This window comes from Pongo pygmaeus, chromosome 20 (genome assembly GCF_028885625.2).
Source record: "Pongo pygmaeus isolate AG05252 chromosome 20, NHGRI_mPonPyg2-v2.0_pri, whole genome shotgun sequence".
NCBI lineage: Eukaryota > Metazoa > Chordata > Mammalia > Primates > Hominidae > Pongo > Pongo pygmaeus.
This window is the reverse complement of record NC_072393.2, coordinates 56549849-56568052: the sequence shown is the minus strand read 5'-3', so window position 1 is coordinate 56568052 and position 18204 is coordinate 56549849. Positions and strand designations below refer to the sequence as shown.

The following is an 18204-nucleotide window of genomic DNA, read 5'->3' as shown; positions in this document are numbered from 1 at the left end:
CCGCTTCTCTGTGACGTCATAAAGCCCGCTCCGCATCGTGACGTCACAGTGCGCGTAGTCCCGCCCCCTCGCTTTCTCCCTCGGCTCCTCCATCCGCTCCCGTCGAGCGGGGACATTGCGATGAGGCGGGATCGCGGCCCTAAAACGGCCCTGGGTGGAGCTGGCGAGGTGGAACCAGGTGGGATGGCAGGTGAGAGAGGGGAGCCAGGCCTAGAGGGGTTGGACCTGGTGAGGGAACCAAGTAGGATGGGGCCGGCAATTCGGGGACATCTGATACCCCGTCCTCTGCGCGGGGCTGTGCCGGGCCCTCCCGGTTGGGGAGCCAGGCACAGCCTCCCGGGATCGACCTCCAGACTTCATCCTGGTAAAATGTCTCCTGGTTCCAGCCTCTCCCATGGGCCGTCCCAGACGGCTCCAACGCTACCTCCAGAGCGGCGAATTCGACCAGTTTCGGGACTTCCCCATCTTTGAGAGCAACTTCGTACAGGTAGGGAGCCCCAGAACCCCCTCATCCCCAGCCTTGGCCTGCCCCTCGACCTCCTCCTGACTTGGAAAGCCCCTGCTCCCCCGTAACGTCCATCTCGTGGGATTCCCGACTCCCAATGCCTATGTGATCTCTGACACCCCATACTTCTAGTTCTTTAGATTCTTTGTGAACCGTGGCCTCTAACTCCCTTGCCTCAGTTTCCCTGACTTCACACCCATATGATTCTTGAACTTTAATTTCAAGATATCTGGCCCCCAGCCTGATTTTCAACTCACCTGGTTCATGACCTTTTCCCCTACCAAGATTCCTAACCTCTGATCCCTCCCCAGTTCTGCCCCCACATCTATCCTGCCCCTGACCTCTGACCTCTGGCCCCAGGTGACTCGGTTGGGAGAAGTTGCCAACGAGGTCACCATGGGGGTGGCAGCCTCCAGTCCAGCCCTGGAGCTCCCGGACCTATTGCTTCTGGCCGGCCCTGCCAAGGAGAACGGACACCTGCAACTCTTCGGGTAACTGCCCCCACCTCAGCCAAGACCCCTTCCTCCCTCAGCTCCAGGCACCTGAGCCCCCAGCAGTACCTCCCCTCATCCAGACCACCCCCAGGGCCAGGAACTGGCGGTGCTACCGGCCCTCCCTGAGCTGCCATCTACCCAGGAGAACAAGGACAGAGCAGCCCTCAGGGGCCAGAAATCAGAGACTAGACAGACCTGAAGGGGACAGTCCTCAGCCGTGCCCCAGCAGCAGTCAGGAGAATGACCATTTCCGCAGGGCCTGCTCATGCCAGATGCCCCTAGGCCGTGCATGCGATCTCACCTCTGACTTCATATCTTCACATGGTGGGGTCCCTTAGCCCCATCCCCCAAAGAGCTAAACTGAGGCTCAGAGAGCCGGGATCCAGCTGCCCAGGGTGCCACTGTGGCTCCAGAGTGGGCCGGGATTGGAACGCCAAGCTTGTCATGATTGTGGATCTCGCGGTTCTTGAGCCCTCCTGTGCCTCACTCCACACTGCCCCTTTACGTCATATTTTTTCATTGAAAAAGTAATGCAGACCGGGTGCAGTGGCCCACACCTGTAATCCCAGCATTTTGGGAGGCCAAGACAGGCGGATCACTTGAGGCCAGGAGTTTGAGACCAGCCTGGCCAACATAGCAAAACCCTGTCTCTACCAGACATACAAAAAATTAGCCAGGGCCGGGCGCAGTGGCTCACACTCGTAATCCCAGCACTTTGGGAGGCTGAGGTGGGTGGATCACGAGGTCAGGAGAATGAGACCATCCTGGCTAACACAGTGAAACCCCGTCTCTACTAAAAATAAAAAAAATTAGCCGGGCGTGGTGGTGGGCGCCTGTAGTCCCAGCTACTCGGGAGGCTGAGGCAGGAGAATGGCGTGAACCCAGGAGGCAGAGGTTGCAGTGAGCCGAGATCGCGCCACTGCACTCCAGCCTGGGCGACAGAGCGAGACTCCATCTCAAAAAAAATTTTTTTTTAAATTAGCCAGGTGTGGTGGTGGGCGCCCGTTATCCCAGCTACTCGGGAGGCTGAGGCAGGAGAATAGCTTGAACCCAAGAGGTAGAGGTTGCAGTGAGCTGAGATCATGCCACTGCACTCCAACCTGGGTAACAGAATGAGTGAGACTGTGTCTCAAAAGAAAAGAGAAGAAAAAAGAAAAGAAAAAGTAATGCAAACAAATGAGAAAACAAGCACAAAATAGACAGCAGAAGCTGTTCCTTTCTCTCACCCAAGGCTCCTGCCCCAAGTCCAGCTACAAACACTGAAATGTTTACTTGCCTATAGTACAGAAACATTCTGCCAGTAGCTTTCACTTTTTTTGTTGTTTGTCTTTTTGCGACAGTCTCTCCAGGCTGGAGTGCAGTGGCACAACCTCGGCTCACTGCAACCTCTGCCTCCTGGGTTCAAGTGATTCTCCTGCCTCAGCCTCCCGAGTAGCTGGGATTACAGGTGCCTGCCACCACGCCCGGCTAATTTTTGTATTTTTAGTAGAGATGGGGTTTCACCATGTTGGCCAGGCTGGTCTTGAACTCCTGACCTCAGGTGATCTGCCTGCCTGGGCCTCCCGAAGTGCTGGGATTACAGGCATGAGCTACCATGCCTGTCCAGCTTTCACTTTTTTGACCACATCTCACCGTTCATGAAAGAGAGATGCCGGGTATGGTGACTCATGCCTAATCCCAGCACTTTGAGAGGCTGAGGTGGGAGGATTACTTCAGGCTTGGAGTTCAAGACCAGCCTGGGCAACATAGCAAGACCCCATCTCTACAAAAATCAAAATTACAAAGCTAGCCAGGTGTGGTGGCACACACATGTGGTCCTAGCTACTGGGGCTGAGCCAGGAGGATCACTTGAGCCCAGGAGTTCAAGGCTGCAGTGAACTGTGATCACACCACTGCACTCCAGCCTGGGCAATGAAGTGTGAACCCGTTCTCTAAAAAAGAAAGAGAGAGAAGAAAGAAGACAGAGAAAAGAAGAAAGGGAAGAAAGTAAGGAGGGAGAAATAGAGGAAGGAAGGAAGGACAAACTCACATTGTCTCACACATGCACACATGAAGGTCCACAGTTCCTTCTCTGCATTTCTGAAATCCAAAAGATTGCTTTTATAATTTCGTGGCCAAATCAGATTTTGACCTGCATGTACTCAAGATTACTTACAGCCTTTATTAATCCCCCCTGCCTAAGTTAAAATCCTTTCACAAAGCAGTATTCTGACACCAGTGCAGTACACTGAGATATTTTCTCTTCTACATTCTGCCTTTATTTTTGTTTATGTGTTGTAGAGATGGGATCTCACTATGTTTCCCAGGCTGGTCTTGAACTCCGGGCCTCAAGTGATCCTCCCACCTCAGCCTCCCAAAGCACTAGGATTACAGACATGAGCCACTGTGCCTGGCCTTTATTTATTCATTCATTCATTCATTCATTTAATTTTGAGACAGGGTCTCACTCTGTCATCCAGGCTGGAGTGATCACAGTTCTCTGCAGGTGCAAGCGATCCTCCCACCTCAGCTGCCTGAGTAGCTGGGACTACAGGTGTGCACCACCACACCTGGCTAATTTTTGTATTTTTTGTAGAGACAGGTCTCACCATGCTGCCCAAGCTGGTCTCAAATTCCTGGGCTCAAGCAATCCTCCTCCCTCAACCTCCCAAAGTGCTGGGACTATACGTGTGACCCACCTTGCCCAGCCCCTTTTATTTTAAATGCTAACTGTATTTCACCAATTGATCTCATCACTCACTGAATCATGACCTGCAGTTGGAAGAACACCAATGATGGTGCTGAGAGTGGCTTTGACCCTCTCATAAGCTCCTTTGGCACCCTAAAACCCCTTCCCAAATGAACATACCACTGAAGTGAGAACATTGAGCTTGCTCTGCAAATTTGGCCTCAGGACTCACCTCCTAGCCCCTCACTTCTATCTAACCAACTTCCAGCCCTGAGCTATTCTGGGGCAGTTTCTGACAGAGAGAGATATATATATACAGATACATGTATGTATACGTATATATACAGACACATGTATGTATACGTATATATACAGACACATGTATGTATACGTATATATACAGACACATGTATGTATACGTATATATACAGACACATGTATGTATACGTATATATACAGACACATGTATGTATATGTATATATACAGATACATGTATGTATACGTATATACACACGTATACACATATATACGCATATATACATATATACACATATATACATATACATTTGTATACACATATGTACACGTATACATATATATACACATATATATACACACATATATATATGGATCCATCCTTTCTTTAAAAACAGCAGTAGAGGCTGGGTGTGATGGCTCACACCTGTAATCCCAGCACTTTGGGAGGCCGAGGTGGGCAGATCACCTGATGCCAGGAGTTTGAGACCAGCCTGGCCAACATGGTGAGACCCCATCTCTACAAAAATACAAAAAATTAGCCAGACATGATGATGGGCGCCTGTAGTCCCAGCTACTCAGGAGGCTGAGGCAGGAGAATCATTTGAGCCCAGGAGTCAGAGGTTGCAGTGGCCAAGATCTCACCACTGCACTCCAGCCTGGGTGACAAAGCAAGACACCATCTCAAAACAAACAAATAAACCAGCAGTAGAAGGCTGGGTGCAGTGGCTCACACCTGTAATCCCAGCATTTGGGAGGCTGAGGTGGGAGGATTGCTTAAGCCCAGGAGTTGAAGACCAGCCTGGGCAACATAGTGAGACCCCATGTCTACTAAAAAATACAAAAATTAGCCAGGGATGGTGGGGTGTGCCTGTAGTCCCAGCTACTTAGGAGGCTGAGGTGGGAGGATTGCTTGAGCCCAGCAGGTCCAGGCTGCAGTGAGCTGTAATCATGCCACTCCACTCCAGCCTGGGCAATGGGAACAGGACCCTTTCTCAAAAAATAAAAAGCAGTAGCCACAGGCGGGGCGCGGTGGTCACACCTGTAATTCCAGCACTTTGGGAGGCCAAGGCGGGCGGATCACGAGGTCAGGAGTTTGAGACCAGCCTGGCCAACATAGTGAAACCCCTCTCTACTAAAAAATACAAAAATTAGCCAGGCATGGTGGCAGGCGCCTGTAATCCCAGCTACTCGGGAGGCTGAGGCAGGAGAATCACTTGAACACAGGAGGTGGAGGTTGCAGTGAGCTGATATCGCGCCATTGCATTCCAGCCCAGGAAACAGTGCGAGACTCCGTCTCAAAAAAAAAAAAAAACCAGCAGTAGCCACAAGCCATACACCACTTCTCCGTGTGCCCACCCCCTCGTCAGCACAACATGCATATCCGTTTTGTATTGGCATGAGCACAGCCACCACACTCTTTCAGACATATTTGCACAATTGGACTCTTTTTTTTTGAGACGGAGCCTCACTCTTGTTGCCCAGGCTGGAGAGTAGTGGCACGATCTTGGCTCACTGCAACCTCCGCCTCCCGGGTTCAAGAAATTCTGCCTCAGCCTCCCAAGTAGCTGGGATTACTGGCATGTGCCACCACACCCAGCTAATTTTGTACTTTTAGTATAGATGGGGTTTTGCCATGTTGGTCAGGCTGGTCTCAAACTCCTGACCTCAGGTGATCTGCCTGCCTCAGCCTCCCAAAGTGCTGCGATTACAGGCCTGAGCCACCACGCCCGGCCTGCACAGTTGGACTCTTTTTGACCATTGCACATGCTCTGCTGTCTTAGACACCAAGCTATGTCCAGCCTCCTCATGTTAAAGTGGTAGGCAATGTCCTTAAACAAATGCCTGCCCTCAGATGGCTTGGGTTCAAATCCTGGCGTTACTTCATCACTGGCTTTGGCCAAGCTCACCCTACCTGCCTGTGCCTCAGTTTCCTCATCTGGATGATAGGGATAAGAGGAGAGCCCACCCCATAAGGTTGTCAGGGGAAAAACTGGGTAAATATAATAGCACCTGGCTCTGAGTAAGTGCTCCATAAATGTCAGCTGTTATTCTTCTATTTGGGGGACAAAAATCAAGTCACCCAGTGAGGGACACTGGGGTTTGTCGGCGTCTCGGTTACAGGCAGTGTGGCAGGGGACATGCGCGCGTATGTGTCTGTGAGATCCATTCCTGGCAGTGATATTGCTGGACCAGAGAGGCCACCTGGCTACTCAGTGTTGTAGCTGAGAACATGGGACCTGGGCTCCAATCCTGGCTGTGTGACCTGAGCCAAGATCCTCATTCTTTCCTGACTGCTTCCTGCTCTGCCCTGTTGGGCCTTAAGTCGGGCTGTGGGCCTGAGCAGTCAATTTACCAACATACTCAAAAAGCATCCACTGAAGCATCCGCTGAGCACCTGCCACGTGTCAGCTGTGGGTACCAGGGAAACTTTCACCACTGGACAAAGCAGGCCTCCAGGAACTCCCTGCCCTCCAGGAGCTCCCACTCTACCAGGCAGGCAGAGGGAACAGGTGGCCATTGTTAGATGGGCAAGGCCTGTGGGGCTCTGTCAGACAGGGAAGGACTATGAGGAAGTCTCAACAGGGTGGATGTGGTTGAAATAGGCCAGGGGAGACGTCCCTGAGAACGTGCCTCCTGACACACAGGGGGATGAGGGGGCGAGTCTTGCCTGGAGAAAGAGCTTTTCAGGTGGAGGGAACCATCTATGCAAAGGTGCTAGGGTCTGACTGAGCCTGGTGTGTTCATGGAACAGCAGGGAGGCCAGTGTGGCTGGAGGTGCAGGAGATGAGGGCAGAGAGGGAGCAAGGGGCTCTGCAGGTCTGTGGGGCATGGTGAGGGCTTTGTTTTTATTCCTGTTGAGCCAGAGCCACAGGAGGGCTCTGAGCAGAGGGACCCAAGCTGCCCAAGGTGTTGACCTGCGCCCTCTGGGGGACTTGTGGGGAACAGACTGTAGGGACTGAGGGCTGAGGCAGGTGGCTGGACCCAAGGGTGGCGGAGGAGGGAGTTAAAAGGGTTTGGATTGTGGATACATTTTAAAGGTGGCAGGCAAAGTGAGGTGGCTCATGCCTATAATCCTGGCACTTTGAGAGACCGAGACGAGAGGATCACTTGAGCCCAGGAGTTGGAGACCAGCCTGGCCAACATGGTGAAACCCCATCTCTACTATATAAAAATAGAAAAATTAGCCAGGCATGGTGGTGTGCGTATAGTCCCAGCTGCTCTGGAGGCCGAGGCAAGAGGATTGCTTGAGCCCAAGAGGTTGAGGCTGCAGTGAGCTATGACTGTGCCACGGCACTCCAGCCCAGGCAACAGAGTGAGACCCTCTATCTCAAAAATCAACAAAAAATACTGGAGCCACCAGGATGTGGTGTCAGGACTCATCAGGGTGTGAGAACATGGAGTCCACAGCGACTCCAAGATTTTGACCAAGCAAGAGGGGGATGTAGCTAAGACAGGGAAGACCAAGAGGAGTAGGCTGCGTGCGAGGGGCTGAGGGAGCTCGAGAAGTGGGCTGTTGAACATGTTATGAGTCGGATGGTAGATCCCACACCCAGATGGGATTTTTTTTTTTTTTTTTTTTGAGACACAGTCCCTCTCTCTGTCGCCCAGGCTGAAGTGCAGTGGCGTGATCTCGGCTCACTGCAACCTCCGCCTCCCAGGTTCAAGCAATTCTCCTGCCTCAGCCTCCAAAGTAGCTGGGATTACAGGCACCCACCACCACGCCTGGCTAATTTTTAGTATTTTTAGTAGAGATGGGGTTCCGCCATGTTGGCCAGGCTGGTCTCGAACTCCTGACCTCAGGTGATCCTCCTGCCTCGGCCTCCCAAAGGGCTGGGATCACAGGCGTGAGCCACCGCGCCCGGCCCCAGATGGAAATTTCAAGTAGGCAGTTGTATATTCGAGTCTGGAGTTTAGGGGAGAGGACTAGTGGGAGACAAAAAGGAGACATGTGGCTGGAAGAAAGTTGGGAATGGACTCAAGTTCAAGAGGCAATGAAAGTGGAAAGGGATTCGTGGGGCAGAGGGAGGGGTGGCAAGGTGGGGACTCCCGACCCCGATGGTGCGGGAGGATGCGACAGGGTCGGAACCTGAGGCTGCCCCTTCCTCCCACCCAGGCTGTTCCCCCTGAAGTTCGTCCAGCTCTTTGTCCACGACAAAAGCCGGTGTCAGCTCGAGGTCAAGTTGAACACCAGCCGCACCTTCTACTTGCAGCTGCGCGCCCCACTCGAGACCCGAGACCGAGAGTTCGGCCAGTGGGTGCGGCTGCTTTACCGCCTGCGCTTCCTCTCCGCTTCCGCCGTGCCCTTCACGCAGGAGTAAGAGGTGCTGGAGGATGAAGATGAGGAGGGTGATGATGATAAGGTGGAGGCCCAGAGGGAGTGGGAGGAGGTGAGGAGAGGGGGGAAGCGCAGTGGGGCAGCAGAGGGCAGAGGGGAGGTGTCTGAGGACTCCCAGGTCTAAGAGAGGAGAGAGCTTGGGTCCTGGACTCCTGGGTCTGAGGGAGGTGAGGGCTGGGGTCCTGGACTCCTGGGTCTGAGGGAGGTGAGGGCTGGGGTCCTGGACTCCCGGGTCTGGGGGAGGAGGGGCTGGGGGCCTGGACTACCGGGTCTGAGGGAGGAGGGGCTGGGGCCTGGACTCCCGGGTCTGAGGGAGGAGGGGCTGGGGCCTGGACTCCTGGGTCTGAGGGAGGAGGGGCTGGGGGCCTGGACTCCTGGGTCTGAGGGAGGAGGGGCTGGGGCCTGGACTCCTGGGTCTGAGGGAGGTGAGGGCTGGGGTCCTGGACTCCTGGGTCTGAGGGAGGTGAGGGCTGGGGTCCTGGACTCCTGGGTCTGAGGGAGGTGAGGGCTGGGGTCCTGGACTCCCGGGTCTGGGGGAGGAGGGGCTGGGGGCCTGGACTCCCGGGTCTGAGGGAGGAGGGGCTGGGGCCTGGACTCCCGGGTCTGAGGGAGGAGGGGCTGGGGCCTGGACTCCTGGGTCTGAGGGAGGAGGGGCTGGGGGCCTGGACTCCTGGGTCTGAGGGAGGAGGGGCTGGGGCCTGGACTCCTGGGTCTGAGGGAGGAGGGGCTGGGGTCTGCACTCTTGGGTCTGAGGGAGGAGGGGCTGGGGCCTGGACTTCTGGGTCTGAGGGAGGAGGGGCTGGGGCCTGGACTCCTGGGTCTGAGGGAGGGAGGGGCGGGGTCTGCACTCTTGGGTCTGAGGGAGGAGGGGCTGGGACCTGGACTCCTGGGTCTGGAACTAGAGGTGACCCAGGGATATGGGGGTCTGTGGGTAGAAGTCAGCAGTCTCCCCAGGGCCTTGGTGCCCCTAGCCAAGGGGGCTGTCGTATCCTACTTGGGAACACACACAGCCACCCACACCCATGCCCCAGCCCCTCTCCCCGTGACATACCAGAGTGGGGTCTAGAGAGGGACAACCTGTGCCCTGAAGGAGTGGGGTCAGCCAGGCCCAATGTCCAGTTCTCTGTAGGGCCTTGGGGGTCAAGGTGGAGCAGAGGATGATGCCAGTTTTAGAAGCTGGGGGCACTGGAATCTGTGCCCCCTCTTAAGACACCTGGCTTCCCCTGCCATTTCAGTAAGTGCAAGGTCCCTCCCCGCCCCCCCACTCCCTAACTGCAGGCCAAGGCCTCTGAAACGAGCTCTCTCTCCCCAGCCCCAAGGCGTGGAAGCCAGACTTGACCCCAAGACCTCTGAACTCTGGGGACTCTGAGTCTTCCAGCATCCTTCAAGGTCACCGAATGACCAGAGATCAAAGTACCTTGCCTCAGGGCCGGGCAGATGAGATATTAAAGTTAATAAAGGTCAATCCGTTAAGAACCAACAAGCAGGCCACGAGCGGTTTCGCCATCGTCACCAAGTCCGCGCAGCTGCTTGGCAGGAGTTTGTCCAGCACGGCTGCCTCCCTCTTCGGTTCACCACGTCTAGCTCTTGGGGCCGCTGCCGAGGCCTAGAGGCGGCCACACCAACACAGCTGCTTCAGTAGAGCAGCCTTCTGGGTGTGGCCTGGGTGCGTCTTTGACTCGCTGCCACTGTCATTGCCCCTAGCCTGCACCCTCCCTCCCTCCCAGCCGCTCCTCTGGGGCCGGCCTCCACGTGGGCTTGGGTTCACCTCTGATGCTCTGGTTGCTGTGACAACGTGGCTGCCTTGCTAAAGTAGCTATTCCAAGAGGCCACCTCACCGCGGCCTGTGTCAACGCAGCTGCTCCCGTCGCCAACCCCGGGGTGACCAATCCCCTGCAGGAGGAGTCAAGAAGGACAGACACTCCAGGGTCCAGACAACACTGTTTTGTTCTCAGCGAAAACTCCAGAAAGAACACAGTCCCTGCAGGTTGGGGATTGGGGTCAGGACTCCGCCGCCAACTGTCTTGGCAGGTAGGGGATAGGTCTCACTGAGGCACTGCAGGAAAACGAGAAAGCGGGTGAGCCAGGCCCGGGCACGCCTCCTCCTGAAGCCCCAGGAGGAGGAGCTGCATCCACATGACCAGCAGGGGGGGCAGGATGACGGTCACCATCCCGCCCCATCCCAGGCCACTGTGGCTGGACAACTCAGAGTCACAGTGCCCCTGATTACTGCTATTTTGGATCCCAGATGGGGACGTTCTGAGCTGCTGGCTGTACGCAGTCACTGGAATCCTGAGGCCGGGATTTTTCTGAGCTGATGTAATAGTTAATCAGGGAGACAGCAGAGTATCAGAAATTGGGTGGGCTTGGAAGGGCAGTGATCTGGGGTGTTTTTGTTTGGTTCTTGAGACAGAGTCTCTGTTGCACCAGGCTGGAGTGCAGTGGTGCCATCTCAGCTCACTGCAGCCTCGGCCTCCCCAGTTCAAGTGATCCTCCTGCCCCAGCCCCCCAGGTAGCTGGGACAACAGGCATGTGCCACCAGGCCCGGCTAATTTTTTTTGTATTTTTAGTAGAGACAGGGTTTTGCCATGTTGCCCAGGCTGGTCTTGAACTCCTGGGCTCAAGCAACCCGCCTGCCTTGGCCTCCCAATGTGCTGGGATTACAGGCGAGAGCCACCGTGCTTGGCTAGAAAGTGTCCTCTCTGAGCCTTTGTTAAGGGTCCCCAGCCACCCTGTCTGCTGGGCTGTCCTCAGAGCCAGGGAAGTCAGAGGTCAGAAGTCACCATCCGGGAGGGACTCTGGAAATCCACATTGATGTTGTCCTGCTCTGAGGGACACGGTTAGTGGCCTCCTCACTGAGCCTTGACTGGCAGACGTCTGATGGGCTGGAGCACAGGGTAAAGGAACGGGGGAATTGTGTTCCAGGAAGAGGGAAGAGCATGTGCCAAGTCCCTGTGGCGGGAAAGCCTGGCCAGTGTAAGCCAACAGCCCGGTGTGGCTGGCACATCACGTGGGAAGAACCGGGGCAGGTGGGGGCCGGGGGTGGACACACCACCGTGAACACCAGGCGGAGGGGCGGTGGGGCAGTGGGGAGCCCCCAACAGGCTGGGATCAGGGCTGGGGCACAGCAGCTCTGGATAGAGAGAGCTCTCTGGGGCCAGAGTCCAGGGGTGAAGGTGGCTGGCAGGAGGGAGAGACTGGAGACAGGGAGGTGGCTGGAAATGGAATATGGGAGGAAGAGGATGTAGCTTTTGCTGGGGCTGGAGCTGTGGGACCAAGATGAGGGGACAGGGCAGGGAGAGGCAGGTGCAGGTGGGTTGGAGCATGGGGACAGGCTATGGAGGGGAGGCACTTTTGGGAGCTCCCACCACCCCTGGTCATCCATGTTATCCATGTTTGCTCTCACTCTGTCAACCCACCTGCCTACGGGGGCCCGGGTACACTGGAGGCCTTGGGGACGTTTCCTAAGCCCTTCTCACTCAGCCTTCCTCTTCCTTGTCCTTCAACTCCTTTGGAAAAATCTGACTCCTGCCCAAGCTGGGTCAGGGGCTCCCCCACCCCGACTCCTAGGATGCCCTATACTGCCTTCAGGACAGCAGCTTCCCAGTCCTCCTCCCAGAGGGCCGGTCTCACTCATCTCCAGATCTCAGCAGTGCTCAGCCTGGGGCCACCGGCCAGGCTGGCACAGGGCCCGAGCAGGGGTCAGCCAGTGTTGGGGATGGCCACGCCCTCACCTCGGACCTCCAGCTTGCACTCAGCCAGCGCCTCGCCTAGCTCGTTGACGGCCCGGCAGGTGTAAGTCCCAGCGTCGAAGGGCGAGGGGCGGCGGATGTTCAGCGTCAGGACTCCTTGGTAATTGGTTATCAGGAACTTGGGATCTTCGCGGATTTCCATCTCGTTCTTCATCCAGACCACCTTCGGCTATTGAGAGTCAAAGGAGAGGAGGCCAACTTAGAGTCCCCGGGCAATGACAAAATGGGGCTCAGGAAGCAGATCTGGGTTCTAGGCTCTGCCACCCTCTTGCCAGATGTCCTTGGACGAGTCACTTCTCCTTGACCCTCAGTCTCCTCTTCTGTAAAAGCAGGTTGATAATCCCTACTTCACAGGGTAATGGTGGGGTCTTCCCATTGCTCTCAGGACAAAGAGCTCACTGTTTGTAGTGGCCCACAGGGTACAGGGTCCCACATTCTTTGACCCCCATTACTTCTCTGCCGTAGCCAAACAGGCTACCTCGCTGTCCTTCAAACAGACCAGACGGGCGCCCACCTCAGGACCCTGGCACTGACTGTTCCCTCTTCCATACTGCCCTTCCCTCTTTTTTTTTTAAACCTATCCTTTAGGTCTCAGTTCACACGTCCCTTCATGGCCCCTAGACTAGAACGGAAATACCTATTTTTACACTCCCTGTTTTTTTCTCACACACTTGCCTCCCTTTATAATTTTTGTATATAGAGATGGGTTTCACCATATTGCACAGGCTGATTTCAAACTCCTGGCCTCAAGCCAACCTCCTGCCACGGCTTCCCAAAGTGCTGGGATTCCAGGAGTGAGCCACTGTGCTAGCCCTTTTTTTTTTTTTGAGATGGAATTTCACTCTTGTTGCCCAAGCTGGAGTGCAATGGCGCAATCTCAGCTCACTGCAACCTCCACCTCCCGGGTTCAAGCAATTCTCCCGCCTCAGCCTCCCAAGTAGCTGGGATTACAGGCATGCGCCACCACGGCTGGCTACTTTTTTGTATTTTTAGTAGAGACAGGGTTTCTCCATGTTGGTCAGGCTGGTCTCGAACTCACGACCTCAGATGATCCACCCACCTCGGCCTCCCAAAGTGCTGGGATTACAGGCGTGAGCCACCGCGCCTGGCCATTTTTTTTTTGTTTTTTTGTTTTGTTTTGTTTTGAGACAGAATCTCGCTTTGTCTCCCAGGCTGGAGTGCAGTGGCATGATCTTGGCTCACTGCAACCTCCACCTCCCGGGTTTAAGCGATTCTCCTGCCTCAGCTTCCCAAGTGGTTGGAATTAGAGGCACCTGCCACCATGCCCGGCTAATTTTTGTATTTTTAGTAGAGACAGGGTTTCACCATCTTGGCCAGGTGGGTCTCAAACTCCTGACCTCAGGTGATCTGCCCACCTCGGCCTCCCAAAGTGCTGGGATTACAGGCATGAGCCACCGCACCTGGCCCAGCCCTTCATAATTTTATATTATTTGTGTGACTCTGGGCAAATGTCAGTCTCCCCCAACGTACAGGAAATTTCTTGTTCAAATCACCCAGGTCATTGAAAGCCTCTGAAATTGTTTATTGAAAGAATAAATGGAGTGAATAAATGAATGAGAGCACAGAAGAGTGCTGTAAATAAGCAAATGGAGTGAAGGAATGAACTGAGTAAATGGATGGATTGGTAGGTGGATAAATGAGTGGAATGAGTGGCATGAATGAGTGGAGTTAGTGAATAAAGTACACAGAGATGGAGACGGACCAATGAATCCATGAATCATTGGTATGCCTTAAGGAGGCTGAAGCGAAGAACCCACAGCCCAGACCAGAAGCTGGCAAACTGTTCCTATAAAGGGCCAGATGGTAAATATTTTGGGCTTTTTGGGCCCTGTAGTCTCTGGGCCTGGAACACGAGCCACGCATATTTATTTGTCTGCAGTAGCTGTAAACAAAACATAAACAAATATGCTTGGCCCGTGTTCCAATAAAACTTTATTGAGAGAAACAGGTGGCAGTGGATTTGACCCATGGGTGATGGTTTGCCAACCCCTGGTCTAAATGAGCTCTAGGTTGCAAGTGTCCATATTCACAAAGAGCAGTCGGAAAATGGCTGGACAGGAAGACCCTGGGGAGCCATGGTGGTTTAGGCTGCCCCTGCTCCCAACGTTTCTTTTTCCACGGGACTGGCATTTGTCCTTGGACAGAGCAAGAGAGACTTAATGATCCTCTCCTCAAGCTGCTGAGACAAGCTGTTACCTGGCAGTCAGGGGACAAACAAAGGCAAGAGGCCGGGAGCGGTGGTTCACGCCTATAATCCCAGCACTTTGGGAGGCTGAGGCAGGCGGATCACCTGAGGTCAGCAAAACCCCGTCGCTACTAAAAATACAAAATTTAGCTGGGCATGGTGGTGCACGCCTGTAATCCTAGCTACTCAGGAGGCTGAGACAGGAGAATTGCTTGAACTTGGGAGGCGGTTGCAGTGAGCCGAGATCACACCACTGCACTCCAGCCTGGTCTCAGGAAAGAAAGAAAGAAGGAAAAAGGCAGGAAGCCAAAGGCAAGGTGTGATTGATTGTCTGAGACTTGGGCTCTGGTCAGAGGAGTTAACAGGAAGTGGCTGAAAAGTGAACAAGTCCAGTCTGGGCGTGGTGGCTCACACCTGTAATCCCAGCACTTTGAGAGGCCGAGGCAGGAGAATCACTTGAGCCTAGGAGTTCAAGACCAGCCTGGACAACATAGCAAGACCCCATCTCTACAAATTATAAAATTAGCTGGCCACAGTGGTTCATGCCTGTGCTCCCAGCTACTCGGGGGGATGAGGTAGGAGGATCACTTGAACCCAGGAGGTCAAAGTTGCAGTAAGCTGTGATCGCGCCCCAGGAGGTCAAAGTTGCAGTAAGCTGTGATCGCGCCACTGCACTCCAGCCTGGGTGATACAGCAAGACCCTGTCTCAAAAAAAAAAAAAAAAAAAATCAATTAAAAAATTTTTTTAAGTGACTAAATCCCTTGAGACAGAGAACTCAGGGAAGAAGAACTGGCGTGATGGGGAGTGGGCTTCATTGTATGGAAGATTCCCCACAAGGCAACACACATGCAGATCTGGGTCCCTGCCCTGGCACCTTCGGGTGGCCTCTGACAGCGCAGTTGAGGGCCGCCGAGTACCCAGCCACGACCACCCGGTCTATGAGAGGCGTCAGGAACTTGGGAGCCATCCGGAAGTCATGCTCCTTATACTCAAATGGTTTGAAGGTGATTCCTGGGGAGAGAGGATGCACCCGTAAGGCAACTGATCTAGATGGTCCCCTGACACCAACCAGGGAACAAACCACAATCACCTCTCTCCCATGACTAGGTGCTGTCAACCCCAGTCGGGAGGGGAGGGCAGGAGTCCAGGTGGGACCTGGGCGAGAGGGTAGAGCGGGTAGGCCTGGGCTGTGGAACAGGATGGCTGTACCTGTCTTGAGGATACGGGCTGTGTTCTTGGAGACACCAGGTGAGTCACTGAGCCCACAGATGTTCTCAGTGTAAACTCGGAAATAGTATTCATTGCCCACGATGAGGTCGGACACAGTACAGCTAGTGTGCCTGTTACGTTCATAGACGTTGAACCACTCCTAGTGTGGGGACAGGGAGGGACCAGGCGGGTCGGGGCCACAGGATCACACGATTACACACAAGATACAGAGGAAAGAAGGGGTGAGAAAAGCACATCCAGTGTTTAAAAAATTTGTCACTCATGGCGCACTACTCACAGTGGCCAACAGGTGGAACCAACCCAACGCCCATCAGTGCAGGGATAGACAAATGAAACGGTCGGCCCAGACAAGGGAACATCATTCAACACTAAGAAGGGGTCAGGCACCGTGGCTCATGCCTGTAATCCCAGCTCTTTGGGAGGCCGAGGTGGGAGGCTCGCTTGAGCCCAGGAGTTTGAGACCAGCGTGTGCAACACGGCGAGACCCTTGTCTGTTAAAAAAATCAAAAAATTCGCCAGGTCTGGTGGCCAGCACCTGTAGTCCCAGCTATTCGGGAGGCTGAGGGAGGAGGATTGCCTGAACCTGGGGGTTGGAGGCTGCAGTGAGCCATGATCATGCCACTGCATTCCAGCTTGGGTGACAGAGTAAGATCCTGTCTCAAAAAAAAAAAAAAAGAAAAGAAAAGAAATAAAGGTCAGGTGCAGTGGCTCATGCCTGTAATCCCAACACTTTGGGAGGCCAAAGTGGGAGGATGACTTAGGCCCAGGAGTTCGAGACCAGTCTGGACAACATACTGAGACCCTGTCTCTACAAAAATTAGCGGGACGTGGTGGCACGTGCCTGTATTCCCAGCTACTTGGGAGGCTGAGATGAGGGGGATCACCTGAGCTCGGAGGCAGAGAAGGCAGTGAGCTGAGATTGTACCACTGCACTCCAGCCTGGGTGACGGAGTAAGACCCTGTCTCAAAAAAAAAGAATTCTAAAAACAGGATTTCCGCACGGACACACCCTGCACCCTGCAGCATGGGTGAACTTCGAAGACGTTGTGCTGAGCTAACAAAGCCAGACACAAAGGTCACATAGCTAGGATTCCATGTGTATGAAATGTCCAGAGTAGGTAAATCCAGGGAGACAGAAAGCAAATCGGTGGCTGCCAGGGGCTGGGGCCAGGGGAGACCAGGGGGTGGCGCTATTGGGTACAGGGCTTCCTCTGGGGGATGAAAATGGACTGGGTAGAGGCGGTGGCTGCACAACCCTGCAGATGTCCTAAGTGCTGCTGAATTGTTCGCTTTAAAACGGTGAATGACTAATTCCGTTATGTGACGTTTACCTCATGAAAAAATAAAATGAAAACCCATCACGTGCCAAGTCTCAGCTAAAAGGCTTCCCTCCCAGCCCCAGCCCGTCCTCCAGCCTCTGGGCCCCTCCCTGCCCTTCCAGCTATGAACGGGGGACATCTGCACCTGCTCTGCCCACCTCACCGGCTCTTCCCTGTCTCCCCCTCTGCTCTCTCACCATGGTCTTTTTGTCTGCTTTCTGGACGAAATACCCCGTGATCTCACTGTTCCCATCATCTTTGGGGGCCTGCCACTCCACCAGCGCATTCGTGCCCCACACCTCCTTCACCATCACGTTTATGGGGGGCCCAGCCTTTTCTGGAAATGGGGAAGCGTGACAAGTCAGTCCGGGTTTTGGGATGTCCACCCGCTTCCCTCCCCTCCCCTCTCCACACCCCCTCCCTCCTGATGCTAACCTCTCTTATGCCCCATTCCCATTCCTGCCTACCGCCTCCCCCATCCCAATCTCTCTACTTCCTCTTTTCCTGGGCCACCCTCATCCCTCCTCACCTCCTCTCCTCACCTCCATGTCTCCCCACTTCCTCTCTTCACCCAATCTCCCTCTCAAGGGTTCCCCCATCTTCATCTCTCCTCCACTCCTAGCCCTGGTACTTGCCTTGCTCCTTATCTAGTCTCCCCCACCTCATCTCTTCACCTCCTCTCCCCCTCCCCTCCTCATCTCACCTCCTCTCCCACCCCTCATCTCTCACCTCCTCTCCCACCCCTCATCTCTCACCTCCTCTCCCACCCCTCATCTCTTACCTCCTCTCCCACCCCTCATCTCACCTCCTCTCCCACCCCCCATCTCTCACCTCCTCTCCCACCCCTCATCTCACCTCCTCTCTCACCCCTCATCTCTCACCTCCTCTCCCATCCCTCATCTCACCTCCTCTCCCATCCCTCATCTCACCTCCTCTCCCACCCCTCATCTCTCACCTCCTCTCTCACCCCCCCATCTCTCACCTCCTCTCCCACCCCTCATCTCTCACCTCCTCTCCCACCCCTCATCTCTCACCTCCTCTCTCACCCCTCATCTCTCACCTCCTCTCCCATCCCTCATCTCACCTCCTCTCCCACCCCTCATCTCTCACCTCCTCTCCCACCCCCCCATCTCTCACCTCCTCTCCCACTCCTCATCTCTCACCTCCTCTCCCACCCCTCATCTCTCACCTCCTCTCCCACCCCTCATCTCTCACCTCCTCTCCCACCCCTCATCTCACCTCCTCTCCCACCCCCCATCTCTCACCTCCTCTCCCACCCCTCATCTCACCTCCTCTCACCCCTCATCTCTCACCTCCTCTCCCATCCCTCATCTCACCTCCTCTCCCACCCCTCATCTCTCACCTCCTCTCCCACCCCCCCATCTCTCACCTCCTCTCCCACCCTTCATCTCTCACCTCCTCTCCCACCCCTCA

The 18204-nt window shown here is 54.7% G+C and overlaps 2 protein-coding genes across 4 annotated transcripts in view; one reads left to right on the top strand and one right to left on the bottom strand.

Moving 5' to 3' along the window:
- Window positions 1–38: 38 nt before the first annotated feature.
- GARIN5A (golgi associated RAB2 interactor 5A) lies at window positions 39–9745 on the top strand. Of its 2 annotated transcripts, none has more exons than XM_054464933.2 (5): window positions 39–190; window positions 387–487; window positions 866–996; window positions 8041–8248; window positions 9575–9745. In XM_054464933.2, the coding sequence occupies exons 1-4, from the start codon at window positions 121–123 to the stop codon at window positions 8243–8245; spliced, it is 507 nt and encodes a 168-aa protein (XP_054320908.1). In that variant the 5' UTR covers window positions 39–120; the 3' UTR covers window positions 8246–8248; window positions 9575–9745. The 2 variants fall into 2 exon arrangements, 1 of the variants encoding a protein (XP_054320908.1); XR_008495821.2 differs by having other exon boundaries at window positions 60–190; window positions 8041–8314.
- Window positions 9746–10191: 446 nt separating this feature from the next.
- The window catches only part of MYBPC2 (myosin binding protein C2), a 35988-nt gene continuing 27975 nt past the window's right edge, over window positions 10192–18204 (bottom strand). The window contains exons 24-28 of one of the 2 annotated variants that reach the window (XM_063657516.1): window positions 16968–17107; window positions 15431–15590; window positions 15096–15232; window positions 11997–12183; window positions 10192–11147 (exon numbers count right to left, since the gene is read on the bottom strand). In XM_063657516.1, the coding sequence (XP_063513586.1) occupies window positions 11035–11147; window positions 11997–12183; window positions 15096–15232; window positions 15431–15590; window positions 16968–17107 (737 nt within the window). In that variant the 3' untranslated portion in view covers window positions 10192–11034. The remainder of the gene's footprint in view (window positions 11148–11996; window positions 12184–15095; window positions 15233–15430; window positions 15591–16967; window positions 17108–18204) is intronic. The other variant, XM_054464888.2, reaches the window with a different exon arrangement.

What these genes read in the sequence shown, in the direction of transcription:
- GARIN5A (XM_054464933.2), top strand. Translation starts at nt 121, where the DNA reads ATGAGGCGGGATCGCGGCCCTAAAACGGCCCTGGGTGGAGCTGGCGAG. An exon ending in GGAACCAGGTGGGATGGCAG is followed by an intron (nt 191 to 386) that starts GTGAGAGAGGGG and finishes TCCTGGTTCCAG; the next exon opens with CCTCTCCCATGGGCCGTCCC. An exon ending in TTGAGAGCAACTTCGTACAG is followed by an intron (nt 488 to 865) that starts GTAGGGAGCCCC and finishes CTCTGGCCCCAG; the next exon opens with GTGACTCGGTTGGGAGAAGT.